We start from the raw sequence: 19,026 nt of genomic DNA, 5'->3' as shown, positions 1-19,026 counted from the left end.
AAAACGAAATGTAAAACCTGATGAAAAGTGCATCATTGAGAAATAAAGGTGTGCGCAGCTACTACTACACGTACAAATTTTAATAGCCTCGATTAATATAGAAGCGGAAAATGTTTTGCAAGTTAACGCTTTAAATTCTGAAATTGTATATAGTCGATGTTTAACTCGTGTTATTTTCATTTACACGATATTTAACGCATTTGTAGTATTTATAATCCACTTAACCAAGTTAATTGTACTGTATTAACGATTCATAATATTTTAATAGGAACTTAATGCACCACACGGTAAAAATAAATTACAACTATCACGCTGTTTGGTTCACTAAATTTAATAATTTCTTCAATGAAACGTCTCGTTACGAGCGAATCTACTTGTCATCTTGCAATTTATCAATTTCAATGAACGAGTGTCGTGACTTTTAATAGAGTTCGTGGAAACTATACAAAATAGAAGAAACGTGAAGAATAATTAATGATTTCGACGTTTGCGACGTTACGAAGTTCCGGAGTATTTCGTGAAGATGATTATGCACGCCCGTCATTGTTCCTTGGATGGCAGATGAGGAAAATTAATGAAATTACCAATATGATTGGTCACATGATCCAATTAATATCGAATCATGCGCACGAAATGACAAAATAAACTTAAAACGCGATCAGTTGGTCGTTTGAAGATGACTTAATTTCACTGTTTTTCGTTTCCATGTCTTTGCTTATAATATGAAATATAATATTTGTACGTTGTACGAGGATAAAAGATCTTTTCTTCGTAGTATAACAATCGTATCACTTTTGTATCTGTCCGTCTGCAAAGAACGGAGAAAGGTGCAGAATGATATTTATTAATTTTTAATCGTAAATGACATTGTTTGTCATTGAAACAACTCGTTACCTTCGGATCATTTTTTCGGTCTTGTCCGGAAGAAAAATTAAACTTCTAATTTTTTATCTCGTTCCAATGCGGTAAACAGAGAAAGTAGCAAACCGGATATGATTTTTAATCGCATGACATAAAATATATATAAAATATACATATATATACATTACATACGAGAATTATTCAGATTATAACAGATAAGATGCAGGAAAATGTGTATTCTTAATCCAAGATGTTGTAGTGTTCCTCGAATCATAAAATAATTATTTACATTCATAAAAGTACTATACTCGTAAGAATATTTTCACGTATGAATTAATACACGCACAAATACATGTAAATAATATTCCTGCCAACGTTTATAAAAACGTAATCAATAATTCATGTTTTTAAAGAAGCAGATAAAAACACTGGTACTCCTTGAGTTTATATTTTTATTGTGGTTTAACTCGAACAGCACGATTCGAAGGTGGCAATTTTTATAACATATCCCTACAATTAATAAGAAAGTATTCGTTTTCGTCATTTGCTTTTAGCGATGATAATGGAAAGAATGAAATGAAACAAGTAGGGAACTCTATTTCGACATATAAAGAATTTTATGTTTCGTAGTTTAGATGAAACGATACGAAACTTTTTTCCTCTTGATATCGATCATTTATTTCTAATTTTTCAACGGTAATTTTCTTTATGCTCATTTTGATATTTTCGTGACATTTTGCTGAAATTTTTTCCGAAAGAATGCCCGATACATTGATTCACATTTATACGTAAGTCTATTATTATTTATGCGTAATATTATATAAGAAATTTTAAAAATATCCAGAGAGATAGGTTTGTTATTTTTAATAATCTAAATTACGATACGAGATAAATTATCGTTACTTAAAAAACTGTTTTCGAGAGTTTTGTTCTTTAGAGTGAATAACATTAGACTAAAATTAATGGACAATCGTTTATCTTTGTTGAAATTGTATAACTCGTTATAGTAAATAGTTAAAGATAGGCGTTCTTGCCAAAGTGTTATATTTAATTATATTTCACAAACCTCTATAGAATTCAGCAAGAGATTTTAACGAAATTTGACAAACTCGATTTCGATTCTATTTTTCAAATCGTCAAATAATTCATTTAACGTTAAACTTCATAGTCATAAATAATCTAATTAAAATGGATGGACTTATTTGCTTTCTTCTTTAACTCGTCTACTCCATTAACGATACGTTTAAAGCAATGGATTTATTTCTATATAATCTTTTTTTCTTTTAAAAATCGCTATTCACTTGTGGGAGAAACCAGTTTTTACTAATTATTCATAAATACGAATTCAAGTAAGCTGGAAACCTTTCTTGTTATTCATATTTGATTTATCGAAGAATTTCAAATGAAATTTTACGTCTAAATAGGTTTTTGGGGTTAAATTTTAATTTGGTAAATGAAATGTTTTTTTTAAATGAACGCTTATCTATAGAGGAACAGTATCTTTTTACGTTCAAGCAAAATTTCATAAAAAATTCCTAAATCAAGCAAATCTAAATACGAAAATGTTCTCTTCATATTTAAATCTCTGCCAGTCGTTTCGTTTATACGCGGCGAGACAAAGAGATCCAAATAACGGAGCCTTGTTTCCCTTTCGTCGCTTCATAGCGTTGATTTCATCGAACAGATACGTTCTCGAAGAATCAAAATGGACAAATCATCTCTATGACGTGTTTCAATGTGGTGGACGCGCTGAAAAGCACGAATACGCTACCTCGGTCTGCTAATATTCTAAATGCGTATTGTCTTTCCTCTAGCAAGTTGCTGGTCGTTGCCTGTTTTCCAAGAAAGGGACGCGGACGAACGAAAAACCGGCCAACCGGCTCGTGATACTCGACGACGTCGTCGAAGGACAGGGTCAAAATACTATTTCTACCTTGATACGTCACGTGCATATGTTTCCCTGCAAACGTTTCCTTCTTTTCGAGCACGTTCGCTCCACGTGTAAGCGCGTTTTTCGTAAAAATCACTCCAATTATACGCGATGATGTAAATTTCCGAAGCTTTTTTTCTGTGATGAAGGATGGCTATTTATTATTTTATCCTCTCTCTCTCTCTCTTTTTACTTTCCTCCGCGAGGTCGTTCTGTATTTTCGCGCAATCAGAATTTTGTTTGTGTATAGAGTAAAATACATGACTATATAATTAAAAATCATTTATGAAAATATTAAGTTATCTCGTAGGATAAATAGATATAAACATGGATAAATAAATATAAATAAATATATGATTTAGTATTTTAATCCGACATTTACGTAAGAATTGACAATGTTTATATGATAAGCGGATTTTTTGATGTCGGCATAATGCACAGTGATCGGTAAATTGTGAATCTTTATGTATATTTATGGGAAATGTAATGCTACAACATTTATAAGAAATACATAGATACACTATGTACACAATGAATAAAGATGTAAAAAATATTCAAAATACAGTCGTCCTTGTAATATATTTAGTAGCTAAGAAAGAAATATATCCGCGGAAATTTCCTTGTTCATAAAAATATACATTTGCATAAACGTCCGCAGTCTAATGATCAGAAATGTAACTTTTATAAATGTAAAAAGACATATGAATAACCATGTGCAATTATTCAGTATACATCAGGCATTGTATACTTGAGCTGATAATAAGGTTTTCTCGTAGCAGCAAGAAAGTGTAATTGATCGTATTAGTTGATCGTAGAAGTTGATACGTAATTTCATTCTCTTCTCCGGTATCTTACCTTCGTAAACCTTCGATTTTTATAAATGGTTTTCTTAAATTCCTTGAATACAGTTGCACATAGTGAAATCGTAAAGGAATACAACGTAACATAGCACCGTGATGAGAAAGTGAAATTATAGAAATATCAAATGAAATAGAAAGCAATAAAATAAAATAGTAGCAATAGAAAGAAATAAAAATAATAGACTTTTGTTGTTATTTGTAAAAAAAATAAGGGAACCACCGAATTATTAGAGCCACAGATGTAAAAGACGTGTAAAACATCATTTTCCTAACAATGTTTTCAAACGTATATTTACAATCTGGAAAAATAGCTATTTTATAAAAGGTAACGAGAATTCATTTGAAAGTTTCATTTGAAGTCATTTAATGCAGATGGCTTTAACAACAATATGATTATCTTACTGTATATGGATATTGTTATTAAGCAATTAAACACTGCACAAGATGACGATTAATCACTTACTTATTCAATGTTTTTATTCAAATAGTAGCGAATTGCGTCGCAAGCAAGATAGTTTATCAGTTTTTATAACTGAAATTGAAAAACATTGTAGGTGATGATGACAAGACAGAACAAATCCTGGATAGGAGAACAAATTTTTCCTTAGGTGTCGTTGCATTTTTCAGGAATGAGTCAACATGAGCCAACAATTTTGTTCCTTCTCGTATTGCATAACGATGGAAATTAATTGAAAAAATATGAAGATGTATGGTTAACATATTGTAAACAAGATCTATGAAAATTTCATTATATGAATGAAAATGTAAATTGAAAATCTTATGAATAAAACAGAAATTTTAAAGATTCGTTCGCGAAGACGAAGGTGAACAACTATAGACGAAATTAACAACGAGATGGAAGAAAAGTAAAGTATTATTATTATTATACTCAGATTTTAAAAGGTTTGAGATTCTTTCATAATCACTTAAACCATATTCCGAATTAATTTCAATGACCGATCCATTCGATGAAATATTTCTTGTAATTTGTAAATAAAATTCTTGTACTCGACGTACCAAAGTAAAATGAAAAAGTCAAATTTAAAAACGTATGTATTAGAAATTCAAGCATTATTCTAAACATTACGGAAATATAATTTTTATTCTTGAATCTAAATTCTTTCAAAACACAAATGTATTACTAAAACTCAACGATATTAAACACTCTAGGATCCATTAGATCTTGGAATTTCCTCTTGGACACTGCTTGTACATCTCGAACGAATCTTCAAATACATTAGTGTAGTAGAATTCCATTTACTTAAAAGTCAACGAAGGACAAGTAATTTATGTAACTAAGGTTCACTGACTTTCCCTACAATCTATGATTTCTCGCTGAAATAATACAATTTCGTGTACAGATAAGCGAATTCGCCCAACAGGAAGTTCATTATTGATCACGTGGTGGCGTAGTAGGTACAAGACCGTAATAACGTGGAAACGCGACATCATTGGAAAACGGAAATGAAGTAATTTACAAACTATAAAAACGGAATAGATTTCCGTGATTAAAAAAAAAAAGCTAGTCCGTCATATTTTGCATAATGTACGGTAAATGTTTCGTAATTTATAAATCTTGGATAAAAATTGAAATAATTTGGACGAGACCGAATTATAATTATAATTGGAAATTTCAACGATTTTGTACATTTTTTCTTTCATCGTTCTTGTATCATATTATTATAGTTATATCGCGCGTATATTATTACAATACGCGTATATAATAAATAACGTAAATAAACTAACAAATATTGCAAATAAATCGCATTAATACGACATTGACCTTTAACGGACTAAACTTCGTCCGAGTAATTGATGGAAAGATAAATTGAGCTGTAGAATGTATAGCTCGCATGAATATGCACATTTTAACGTGTATACGATGAAAAATATGGCAACACGCGCCTTGTCAAGATCACATGTTGAGAATTCGTAATGTCCTCCAGCACGTTGATCTGGATGCTCTAGAGCAAGTATCATCGACGAATAACAGCAGAGAGGGGAGAAAGGTAGAACTATAAGGACTTGAGGCTGACCTCCGCGTTATTCACTTGTAGACCGACGATCTGATCATTCGTGGGTGACGAAACAGCCCTGCTCTTCCATCCGCGATCGTTCTCACTCGAGATTCTCTGTTACAACGATCAACGTATACTTTTATATTTATTCTGACTCTTTGATCGAATTTTCTTCGACCCAAGAAATTCATTTTTAAGAAGAAGAAATGAAGACAATCGTGCTAACCGGATTGATCGTGGCGATGTTTGGCGTTACTTTCGCGCGCGAACTACGTAAGTGACACTTTGCAATTTTTATTCTTTCGATTAATCTCTTTTAATTTTATCGCTTAGGTTTTCGTTTATCGTTCGCGTACTGGTTTACTGAATTTTGCGTGCAACGTAGGACGAATTTTGGTGATTTATAGTCCAAGGTTTATGATCTCCGATGATTTATCGATTTACCGTGTTTTTGGAATACTTTGATATGTGATATTTTAACGTACGATCGATAAGTTTTTAAAACGAGTCTGAAATTTTATTCCGCGTCGAAATTCGTTTACGTGACTATTGTATTTTTGTAGAAAACTGTTAAACGAAAATGTGTTGTATCGCTTGGAGCAACGGATTGAAACAGGCGCGTAATTTTGACGTTTAATTTGATTCGCGAAATTACGGATACGCGTGCACGATTATTTTATCGTTTGCGAGAATTTTATAAAAAAGCTGACAAAGCTGTCATTTAAAAATTAATATCAAATCGCATTATCAAGCCTCATTTTCTATTTAAGAAGCTACCTTACTTTTACATTTAGATTCAGTGTAGTCTTCAAATAATAAGTCAGATAGGGAAGATTATATTAAATCGCAATTAGTCATTGGGTGCACGTAATCGATGAATCACATAATTAATTTTAATGTATGTATGTACAGTTACTACGTACGCATTTCAATAGACATTCTAATTTTAATAATTAACCGAGTATGTGAGGAATATAATACAGGAAATAGCTGCATTTTTCTCGAAAGTGAGATGCATAAGATCTGTATTTATAAAAAATTGTATTATTGACTTTCAGGTCTTTTTAATAGTATACTTTCATATTTGAAAACATATTTTTTATCTATTCTATATTTCCTATAATTGTTAATACATGCAATACGTTAACTCACGTAAGTTGCTTATAATCGATCAGTTTTCTAAAACGAAAAGTTTCTCTTATTCTTTGTCACAAGTAATTTACATTGACTATGTTTAGTCATTAATTTGTCACAAACTATCACAAGGTAAACCTGACAAAAATTCATATATTTGTAAGTTGTAGCTAGTATCTTCATGTTGTTCTTTGAAAATTGCGGAAGATAAATAATAACTTATCTCGAATTTGAATTTGCATTATAGAAAAAGCAACTGAAAATATGGACATATAACTGGATGTATGTTTAATTTTATGAAAACGATATAAATATTGAATATTAATTGACTTTCTAATAATTGGTTCCAAAGAAATTGTATTGCAGTAATTTTTATCGATTTAGAAGAATATTAGAGACAACATTTTTGAAATTTTTCGTAAAATTACTTTTTCTTCGATTTATCCTTCGCAAGAGTAAATTAAACGTAAAATAAAAATTATTTATCGCTAGTTACATTTTCGGGACTATTGAGGTTTTAAGTAGTTATATTTCTTCGTAGTCTTTTTTTTTTTATCTTTTCGTTTTATTCTTTCAGCCGATATTTCTTTGTTAACATATTCTATTTTCTGCCACATTTCACGCCCGATGTTCGATGCAATTTACATATTTACGGAAGAACGTTACTACTGAATTTATCTTCGATTAAATAAAAATCATTTAAATTTTAATTTCCATCCTATCATTTTGTAACGAGAAGAAGAAGAAACATTTCAAAATGAAAAATTACAGCGTACATTTAGATTTAATCATCGATTTAAATGTTCCATCATTGATATAGATTTCGTGATTAAATAGTAATTAATACTTTTTTGTTAAATTGCGTGCAGCTGATTTCATTCACGTTTGCAAGAAGAACGATCCGAACTTGGCTGAGTGCATAAAGGCCAGTGTGAATTACCTGAAACCCAAATTGAAAACTGGAATACCAGATTATAAAATACCATCTTTGGAACCATTGGAATTGAAAGAATTGGTAGCCACGGCAGGAGGAAACATCAAATTGATGCTGAAGAATGTCATCGTTCATGGCGCCAGTAATTTCACGTTATTGAGGACGAAGTAAGTAGCAAAATCAATAAGTAAACAAACTTTCCACGATTTTTCATATCCGAAGGCTTCAAAGCGGAAGAAAATTGAAAAATTACGATTTATTCCTCTTAATCCAACCAGTTACATATTTGTAGTTAGGATTATTTCGACGAGATTAAACAGCGAGGTTCTTCGTGTTGTGTTCTTTGTGTTGTTTCCAGTTTGCGTAGTGTAGATGTTCACGCGATAACTTTTCTGGAAATTCAAGATTATATTATATCGTTCGTGGATCTATCAATTGCCATAATTGCAACATTTCCCACCTTGATAATATCTTTGTTGCTTCATTCTCGATCTCGCTGAATCCTGCAATTACAAAATGTTTCGGTAATCTGAAGCGGCTGAGAATATATCCGATGGTAAATTATTTCTGTTCCCAGTCGATATACAACGGTCGTTAGATTCTAAATTGTTGTAAGAATACGATGATACGTGCTAAGAAGTCTGATATTTCACGCTTAAGGAGATACACATTATAATTTGCTGCGATATTTTTAAATACAGCAGATCGTATAATATACATTTAAATACTTAAATATATAAGTTTTGTACGAGAAGAATTTCTATTTAAGCTTTATTTCTTTCCCTGTATTTGTAAAAATATAAATATTCCCAGTCTAGGCATTGTTGTTACACGTAGCTGTATTTTAAAAAAAATTGAAATTACATTGCAAAGGAGATAGAGATCAGTACTTCTTTCCGTACGTAAAGATATTACGAGCGAATTTTTATCGACGAATTTTCCACTTTTACGGTTGTAACGCGTTACGTCGTTTATTATAAAATTCAATGCGCTACGAATTATGTAAATGTGACTGATCCACGATAACTCAGCATCAATAAGTATGCGTAATAGAAAGTCGATAGGATCAGGGAAAATGTCAGATTCGAGCATCATTGTTGTATCCGAGTCGTAATCTTGATTACGAACGATGTATCTGTATAACAGTGAAAAAATCGTTGTGTCTAGACGCTTTAATGTGTCGTTGATTCATCGATCATCAGTTTTTACTATAGCATGACATTCATGTTCGAGAAGTGACAAGATCACGATTATTTAAACTTTTAAATAATTAAAAAAATTCAGTTTAGATTTTAATGAGTACCTTTGCGTTATAAGGATGAAGTTATTAACATTTAAAGTATCCGGTAAATTTCACAAGTATTAAGTATCGTATATAATACAATTTTTACTATGAATTAAAATTGCTAGATAAATTTGCTACGTTTCCCTTTACGATAGATTGTACAAAGTTTGTTTATTACGAAAATAATGATGTTGCGAAATTCGATTTACCTACTGTCACTGTAAGTTAATTATTCGAGACGAGTTTCAGTGAATATGAAGGAAAATTGCGTGGCAGGTTTCATACAACAAACTTGCCTTCCGTCATTATGTCAAATTAACCGGGTAATGACACATGTTATGAACTCGGCGATGAACGACCTGCCTTGAAATGACATTCGGAAATGACGACGTCGTATAGCGTAGCAGTTAAGTATGTTCGCGAAAACGAACTTGGACTCGAAGAGAATCGAATTAATTTCAAATGTTCCAGAGAATTCGGATAATCGGAAACCTAAAAATTCCAAAAATTCTTTAGTATCGGGATTACCTAATTTAACGTAATTTTTTAAAAATATAAAAGAACGAATTATATAGATCCATATATTAATTAAAAGCTAAACTTTTCGAAACAATTGCAACAGTAAATTCTATTTCTTAGGATTAAAGATATTTCATTTACTTTACAGAGATGTAAAACATGTAAATTTTTTTGAATTAGGCTTATTTAATTTATTTTATTCCATTGGGTTGGTCAATAAAACTCAATATATTAGGTTTTCCGAAAAGTTTCTTTCGTTTCATGAGACGATAATAGACGAACAACAATTTATGTTTCATATTATTTTATTGAATTACGTATGATCCATTTCGTCATATTTCTATTATAACGTTCGTGCATAATTCAGTAAATTAATATAAAACAAAAAACATTGTGCGTCTATTATTTCCTTATAAAACGAAAGAAACTTTTCGGACAACCTAATACATAACGGGGAAATGTATTCAATCCATTAAAAATAGATTGAAAATTATTGCGTGTTACGGGCATGACGGTAATTGAACAGTTATTTTACATTTTTCCTTTTTAACAATTATCGGTTAACGTCGCATCATCAGCGATAACAAGGCTGACAATTTGTAAAAGGTACTCCATTGTGTGAATACCTTCTGTTATTTTTATTATACCAGAAGGTTGATTAACACTAGAACAAAAAATACGTAATAATAGAATATTTTTATATTTATTAATTTATTACTTTCTTACAGAAGCAATTCCATGTTATGTAGGACATTTTTGGTATTATTAATCCGTCATCCTCAAACGAGAATTGACACATTTATAAAAATTGTAGAATCAATTATTTTGATCGGTGTTTGGTATTGCTAGCGTTAGCATCTAGCGATCTAGCGATCGATCCGGAATTTTCCTGATAACTGATATCATCGTATCGAATGATACGCGGTAAAATTTTTAAGAACGCGTGACAAATTGTACAAAACGAGCAAACTGATTAATTGAGGTTCGATGAACAGATTGCAGGACTCTTTTAACACTTTGACAAGCATCAGACATTTTCGCTGGTATTGGTATAGGTAGCCTTGATACAAAATTATTTTTAGTTTGAATACATCAAAAACAAAATAAAACTCGTTATATTATTCTTCTAGCTATCGTTTCGAAAGTCATTAAATCATTGCGGAAAAAGATATAACACGAAGTAAGAATTTTAAAATTATAAAAGCAATCAATTTGGCCGTGTGCGGTAGTTCTAGCGTTAATCATCTTTCACATTTTTTATATTTCCTCTTGTTTTGGTTTATATCTCTTTCAACGTTTCGTCTCACACTCCATTACTTATCGTCCTTAAGCCTTGAAAGTCAGATGCAATTCATCGGTGATGATTGATTCCCGACCGGGTGACTCATAAACGAATAAATAAAACAACAGTAAGAGATCCTCTCTTTGTATTCCGCATATGCACGAGCGACCGTGACACGAACTGCTGAGGCTCTAGTTGGAAATAATTTGTATGGCGAACGTGACAGGTGAATTGCAAAAAGGGATGGAATCCGTATGTTTGAAAACGATGGATGTCAGTGACGTGTAATTTATTAATCAAACGATTCTCCTTGTTTCTATCAATCAGAATCGTTTCTATTTTAATTAAAAGTTCTTTACGAGCATAGGAAATTGTATAAAATTATAAAAATTATATCTTCCATCGTTTAACGCATCGTCCGATTTTGCCCTGAAAATATCGGAATAAATCGAGATATACTGCACCGTAAGGTTGAATTTTCGCAAAATATATACTGTACCCGCGCATCTTTTTCAACATGGCTCATCGGAGTCCACGTTGACGTTGAACGCGTTAAAATTTAAGAAATTCTCGTAATCTTTCCATCCTTCATATACTCAATTTTTCGCAGAGCCAATTTGGATACCCTGAACTTCGTAGTCGAGCTGGACCTTCCAAATCTTTCTATCGAAGGAAATTACGACGTGGATGGACGAATAATCCTTCTTCAGATTCGAGGAAGTGGGCCGATGACTGGCGACTTCTCGAATTGCAAGGCGTTGGTGAAACTGCAGATGCAGATGTCAAAGAGAGACAACGGTGAAAATTATCTGAAACTGACCGATCTTAAAACCAGAATCTCGGTAGGAGGTGGTAAACTGAATCTGAAAAATCTGTTCGGCGGTGATCCAGTTCTCGGCGAAGCTGTCAACAATGCCATCAACAGCAACTTCGACTCCTTTCTCAAAGAAATAAAGCCATCTATCGAGAGCGCAATCTCCAACACGTTCACGGAGATTGCAAACGGTATCCTGCAAGAGTTTACTTACGAGATGCTTTTCCCAGAATCGTAAAAACCTACCAAAAAATATTGTAAATCGATGATCGAGCACCGACGACAGTGAGATGATCTATGTCATTTTTAAAGAAATTTATCGAAGTATGTTAGTAAACGACGAAGAAGATTTCTTAGTATTCTTAAATCTGGAATTATGATTTTGCTCTCGAATTATGTTGGCGAGATTGGACCAGATTATTGTACTTATTTGCTTGAAAGATGGAAAAATGCGAGTGTCGGGTACATTACGGATATTTATGCATTTTATGGGAAATTGAAAAATGTAAAAATATGCATAGAGTACATGTAATACGGCAAATATATGAAATATCCAAATAGTATATGTATATAAGTAGTTCGTAACGTATGGATGGAACAAATTTCTGCATAAATTTTACTTTTTTTTTTTTTTTTTTAGTGTAAATGCATCAATACTCGCAGTCTGGTGACGAAATATATAAGACGAACTTATACTTTTTCGCTACCGTTCGTAATAATCGCGTTAATACGTTAGTTTCTTTCATCGAATTTTCTATCTTCCGTTTGCAATTATTATCGCGTTATCGTTAGTATCTTCTATCTTAATTAATTTACAGATACATTTGTAATATTGTAATTCTTCAGTTGCCATCTTCGATGTTTTGTGATTATTACAATACTTTGCGATGAATTGTGAGAAAGAAAATAGTTCTGTATAATGCTTAAGGGAGCAATGCGTGAGTCAAATAAAGAAATTAATTTTACATTACATTTACAGTTACGTTAGTTTTTGGTTAGTTATATAGAATGATACTAATACATGAAATTGGTAAGACAATAAACAAAGGTATAATTCTAAAAGATTTTATACAATTTATTATCACAATAAATCATTGTATCAAGTGTTTTCAGAAATGCGTATTTTTTAGTAATAAGCGTGTAGGGTACATTTTTTTTTTACAGAATATCGTAGGACGTTTAACAAGGAGATAATTTCAACAAATTACATAAAAAAGAGTTGGTAACTTTTTAATCCACGAAATTTATATTATTTCAGTCACTCTAAAAACGTCGACAAATTTGTCATCGATAATCACCGTGGCTAATATATGGTTAAAAAAATATTCGAATAACGAACGTTTTATTTTATGGGAAACGTAACTCAACCGCTTATTTCGTACGAATCGCTATTTCTAGCTTTTATTTCACAGGGATTTTCGCAGCGATCTCTTAACGATCTCGTTTACTCCCGATCGGGGAGAAGTTCGTCATAAGAGAAATGCTTACAGATCTTGTTAGATATTTCTAGGCATTTCTGGGAAATGGCTTTCTCTAAATTAGGTCTGGTCACTTCCAATATTTCTCGATTATTGTGGCCAACCGCATCTCTGAACGCATCTCGCAGAGTTTGGTCGAAATTTTCCGGCTCGTATTTGATGGTATAATCCTTGATGTCCAAGTGCGTGGTTATCGACGAGAAGTAGACATACTGTTTTCCAGCGTGTTCGACTAGGTTGTACAACATTCTTATCTTTGCGTTTACGTCATCTGTAAAGAGAGTTTGTAATTATAGTTACGGAAAGATTTTTCGCGATGAAGCGTTGAGTTGCGGTTTTGACGGTGAACGCGAGGCGAGGGGAATGGCTAGAGCGAATCGATAACAGTCGATTTCTTTCGATCTTCTCTCGAAAGAATCGTATCTAAAGAATTATAAACCGACTTTGTAAAAACGGGCAATGGAATTTGCGATATTCGAAGGTTCGTATTTCTTAAACAAAGTCGAAATCAATAAAATATTGATTCAAACTCTGGTTAATTTCGCACGGACTGTAGCATATTTCATCTCTAAGTGGCCCGTTTTGCATGGAGCAACCCTCTTGTAATTTATATAGCGCATACAATATGCGTACAGAAGTTTTCTATGACAAGTGTCCAAATGTGTAGTTTCTCGAGTCAATGTACCTGCATCCATAATTTTATAAGTTCAACTTCACTTTGGCTTACACCAAATTTGTAGCTGTTTCTTATAACACGTTATAAGTTTTTACGAATAGAATCCAGAAATACTTCTTTTAACGCGCGGATATTATTATTTTGAAAATGATGTATATACAAAGTTCATACATTTTTTACAGTTTACTTGAATGTAGTCGCATAATGATATGCCTTATGACTCGTGCACGTCGCCAGGAGTTATACCGAATAAATTAACACATTCTAAATATAAAATATTATATAACGATACGGTAAGACGTACGTATAATTCTTTAACTTACTTGTGGTAAAGGTGAGAGGTCCTCTTCCATTTATAGGGATCAAGATCCTAGCGCTAATATTGTAATTGCCATTTATTTTAGCTTCAGCCAAATTCAAATCGAAGTCTACTTGCTGCTTCTCGAGATCTAAGTGAAAACTATTTATATGGTACGTCAATAAGCCACTGAGCGTGACGTCGGATCCAGTGGCCTTAAAGTTTGTGGTGTCGATAAGTACCATGTCCCCGATTAACATTGGGTCTGTTCCTGGAACATCCAACTCTGGGATACCACCGGCGATTTTCTTGGATAGAATAGCCACGCTCTTGATGATACAGTCATCGAGATTCGGATTTTTGATGCCGCAAATATGTATGTAAGGAGCTGCAAGATGAATATCAGATTTATCAATATTTATCTTTCAATCTTATTCTTCGAAACATCAGTCACGATTATATTCTATTGTAACATCGAGCCCTGAATCTTCTTATTTCGATCTTTGCAGGATTTTTATATTTTTTATACCGTTAAACAGAGAAAAAAGAAGAAACGAAAAACGAGAAGTGACAAAAGGAGAATAAATAATCAGAGTCACGGTTGGCACGAGATGTTAGAGCGTAAGAGGAAATCCTGGGAACGCTCGATGTCCGTAGAACCTGAGCGACTGGAAGCAAGATAGTTGGCCAGGTAAATATTGGGTTGGTAATCAAATGATTTGTCATTAGGTGGTATTGGCAGAATCCGCGATCACTTGGTTGCCAACCCAATAGTAAGAAAATAAGTTAGTTGATAAGGTAGCTTAAGGATACTGTAAGGTATTTTCTAAAGGACACGGAAATCCCTCAAACCTGTTAAAGGGAAAGAGCGGTAAAAGAAAATTATTTTTTCTTGAAACTTTTTATTCCTAATCCTTTTCTTGTAAAAGATATATTTTCCGTCGAATTATATATCTATTTCTGCGAAGAAAGTGATTGGATCGATAATTAAAAATTTATCATCTTGCTGCTTGAAATTACCTATTAGGTATTTCTTAATTTTTTAGCAATTTGATATTTTTTATTTCTAATCTTCTTTGTTTTTCCCTAATATATTTTCCCAGATTTATTTCGCCAATATTTTATCATAAAGACGAATTTATCATTAAATCAAGATACTTTATGCAGCATAGAAAGGAAGAAAAACAGATTTCCAGGAATACACGCGTTTACTTTTCTCCGCAAGGAAACTAATTTTAAATGTTGTACAAATTCCGAATCATTAGCAATTCCAAGTCGATTACGTAAAGTAGTCTGATAATTAGCCTATTTGGATAGATATTTTTCATTTCTTAGTTTTTCTTAAGAATATTTTTCGATAGATCCTTAAAAATTCAATACGTGATATATAAAATTGTTATTCGTTTATAGGTGTCACTGAGCGATTAAATAACGATCCCTCTAGAGTATGAATTACTTCAACATTATTTGCATAAAAAGATAGAATATTATCTAACGTATGATTATCCGTTTTCGCTGGCACATACAATTACTTTAATTCCTGTTTTTTTAGACTTTTAGTTTTTATTTTCACACTTACGACTAAGACGATAACTACATATAATAGTTTATTTATGTTATATATTCAATTCGATAAGGAAAATTTTATTCTTTATAAAGAGATAAAAGGAGATAAAAGAGATGCGTGTATTCCAAATTCTAGATCGATACATTTGATGCATTTCTTTTTCTTTATATTTATATCTTATATTTAAGATATAAATTACACCTATTTACATATTTAATTAATTAGAGATTAGAAATAGAATTACAGATTTTATTGAAAATTAATTGATTTTCGATTTAAGGTGAATACGAGTAAATTAAATATTAAAAGCTTTTTTCAAGTTTTATTATCTTTCCTACTAACTGGGTTACCGAATATTTATATTACACTTACTTACGTATGTCAGTGTTCCATTTTTATACAATGAATTTAATTGTGAAATATTTCATTTAATATACAATGTATAATATAATGTACAAATTGCGTAAAATATTCTCACTTTAATACTACTTTTCAGTCGACTAGGTCATTTTATGAGTTGAGATTACTTTAATAAATTCCGATCAATCGATATACAATTTCGTAAGATGTTTTTACATACGTAAATAAATATTCAACTCAACGTTTAACATATTTTACCAATCTTTTGTAGCCTGTAATTCTTTAAATTCTATATGCAATCGGACTTATGGGTTTGCTGGTTTTCGACAGCATTGATTTGTATGACATGCAAAGTTTTCTCCTGTGTTACGATGCGCAGCCTTCGTGTGTCCATAATATTTATTCATTTATGGATACCCTCGACATATCTATGTATTAACCATCTATAACCGTTTAATTCAGACATAGCTTTTTCAGTATGAAAAAGCTTTTTTCTCACTTTTTTATTTATCTATACTTTATGTCCTGTTACATGATCCTAATTTATTGGCTCCATCGATACGATATGTTTAGCTCACAATAAAAAGATTTCTTCTAAATCGTATCTGTCCGTATTATGCACTTGAAATTGTATTTTAATAAACGTTAGTTGTATTTTCGTTGAATTTATGATCGTATTTGTTACGGTGGAATTATATTTGTTTTACCTTTGAATTGACTAAAATAATTCAAAGTGAAGAATATTGAATTTAAAGGAAGTTACAACGTGTTTGATTATTATTTTAGCAACACTTCAAAGTGTCTGTTTCGCGCTGCAATGCGAGTTTTCAGTGTCAATATTTAATGTAAAATTATACCTGCTGTACGTATATGCATTTCTATATATCGTGACATTTAATACTTCCGTATTTCGTATTACGTCGTATTACACATTTATCGAATATTTAATAAACACTGAATTAGAGATTAGAAATACAATTACAGATCTTATTAAAAATCAATTGATTTTCGATTTAAGGTGAATACGAGTAAAAAAAATATTAAAAGCTTTTTTCACTAACTGGATTACCGGAAAATGAAGAACGAGAAGAGATCTGAAACAACTCTCAAACAAACTAACTCTAAAATGGCAAACAACTGAAGTTTTCACCGATATTAATCGATTAACTGTAGTTTAATTATCTGCTACGATTTAATCAATTATAATTTAAAAAACTCGATTAACATTTATACAATTTATATTTGTCTCTTCGTTTAAATTAATGTTTGCCTATACAAATCTATCTATACAAATATTCTATACAATTAATATTTAATAATATAATAATATAATACACAATATGATTTATATATGTAAATTAATTAACACACCACATATGTAAGTAACTGACGTTTTATTTTCAACTTTCAACCATCCTATTCTTTTCCCTTCTATCAACTTTCTCATCACCATAATTTTCGAAATGTTATGTTTAAAGATCTAGAATCCTATTTATAATTATAAAATTTTAATTTAAAGAAATCTAAAATATTATTTAACAAGCTTTCAAGTTTATAAGAAGTTCGATGTATTATTTTATTAAAAAGAGGAAAAGATCATATCGAACTTGAAATTTACTTACGAACTTCAGCTGCTACAAATCCAACAACAATCGTCAGCAAGAGAAACAGTCTGGACAACATTCTTTCGTTTTGTCAGATTCAATATTAAAACGGAAACGACCACGGATCTCTGTTTTTCTGCACAAATCGGAACTGATCTTCGACCGTCTGCCAACTTCTTATATATACTCTCAGGGTATGCTGAATCGACAGCGATTCTGAATCATCAAAGTCCACGATAGTCATGATTACAAAAAAACATAGGAGGAGTCTTCTTCCACTGAGTGTATTTTATCAATTAGTTTTGTTTTTAATTTAGAATTTTAATGAGTAGAATAAATAAATATTTATATAATCAATATTTTGACTCACGTTATTCCTCTCCTTCTTCCATCTCTTTTTTCTTCTTTGTTCCATCTGCTTACGTGTAAGTGCTAGATTGATTTTGTTATATACAGAAAAGGAAATATTTCACAGATTTTTAGGAATACTATTTTTATAAGAGGAAAGTAAATATAAAAGAACGTGAGAAAGCGTATAGTTTATAGCCAGAAATACTTCTCGATTCACAGACACATAAGAGTTATGACTTAGTTTTCTAATCGTAGAGTAGTATAGACAGCATAATAGGTGAAACTGCTGTATTTAGTACTTTCTTTTTTCTACTTCTTTTTCTTATTCGATGTTCCATGTAAACATTAAGAAAAGTTCCCTGTTATAATTCTCGTAATAAAAAAGTGAAAAACCGCAAGCGAGTAAGGTGAAATGGATTGGTAGTTGCCAGACATCCTCAGATTCTTTGCAATATAATATTTTATTTAATAGCCTTTCTTAATTTAATTATCATTTTATTTTTCAACTTTGAGCTTCGCATTAATTTATTTCCTTGAAGTTTATTATTAATATGTTTTATTCATGTTGAACAAGCAACTTTTTCTATTTTTAGATACCTCGCAATATCGAGAGATACGATATTTTGTGAAACGTGTGATGTATGTCATACATTCGTGCATAAGCAAAGAAACATTTTCTCCTCCATTGATCCACGACACAATCCCCCGATTATTCTCTTACTATAATTCTACTTTAATACGTTAATTACTTCTTTATATTATTTATACAGTGGAGAGGAAAGGAAGAGGAACGGAAGGAATTCTCTCAAACCATGAAAATAGCCGCAAAGCTAGGCATAATCGTCGCAATAAGAAACAAAGAGATCGCTTGAAAATCTGTAGTAGTGGGTTGGCAACTAAGTGATTGCGGATTTTGTCGCTAGGTGGTAATGACAACATCCGCAATCACTTAGTTGCCAACACAATACAAGCAGAAAGCTAAGAAAAGGAAGATGAGTTAAATACCAAAGATCTCATAATAGCGACATTAGGGAAGAAATTTTGAGGATCGAGCA

At 31.6% G+C, this 19,026-nt stretch overlaps 2 protein-coding genes across 2 annotated transcripts; one reads left to right on the top strand and one right to left on the bottom strand.

The window, feature by feature from the left end:
* Window positions 1-5,684: 5,684 nt before the first annotated feature.
* LOC139987690 (circadian clock-controlled protein daywake) lies at window positions 5,685-12,742 on the top strand. The gene is made up of 3 exons (XM_072004231.1): window positions 5,685-5,942; window positions 7,673-7,904; window positions 11,434-12,742. Exons 1-3 carry the CDS (start codon window positions 5,876-5,878, stop codon window positions 11,873-11,875), a joined length of 741 nt encoding a protein of 246 aa, XP_071860332.1. The 5' UTR covers window positions 5,685-5,875; the 3' UTR covers window positions 11,876-12,742.
* LOC139987691 (circadian clock-controlled protein daywake) lies at window positions 12,687-17,764 on the bottom strand. Its single transcript, XM_072004232.1, has 3 exons — window positions 17,639-17,764; window positions 14,115-14,477; window positions 12,687-13,386 (listed from the first exon to the last, which is right to left on the bottom strand). The coding sequence occupies exons 1-3, from the start codon at window positions 17,697-17,699 to the stop codon at window positions 13,082-13,084; spliced, it is 729 nt and encodes a 242-aa protein (XP_071860333.1). The 5' UTR covers window positions 17,700-17,764; the 3' UTR covers window positions 12,687-13,081.
* Between the last annotated feature and the right edge of the window lie 1,262 nt (window positions 17,765-19,026).

The sequence above is a fragment of the Bombus fervidus genome, chromosome 5 (assembly GCF_041682495.2).
Source record: "Bombus fervidus isolate BK054 chromosome 5, iyBomFerv1, whole genome shotgun sequence".
Taxonomy (NCBI): Eukaryota; Metazoa; Arthropoda; class Insecta; order Hymenoptera; family Apidae; genus Bombus; species Bombus fervidus.
The sequence above is the reverse complement of the archived record's forward strand: the minus strand, read 5'-3'. Positions and strand labels throughout refer to the sequence as shown.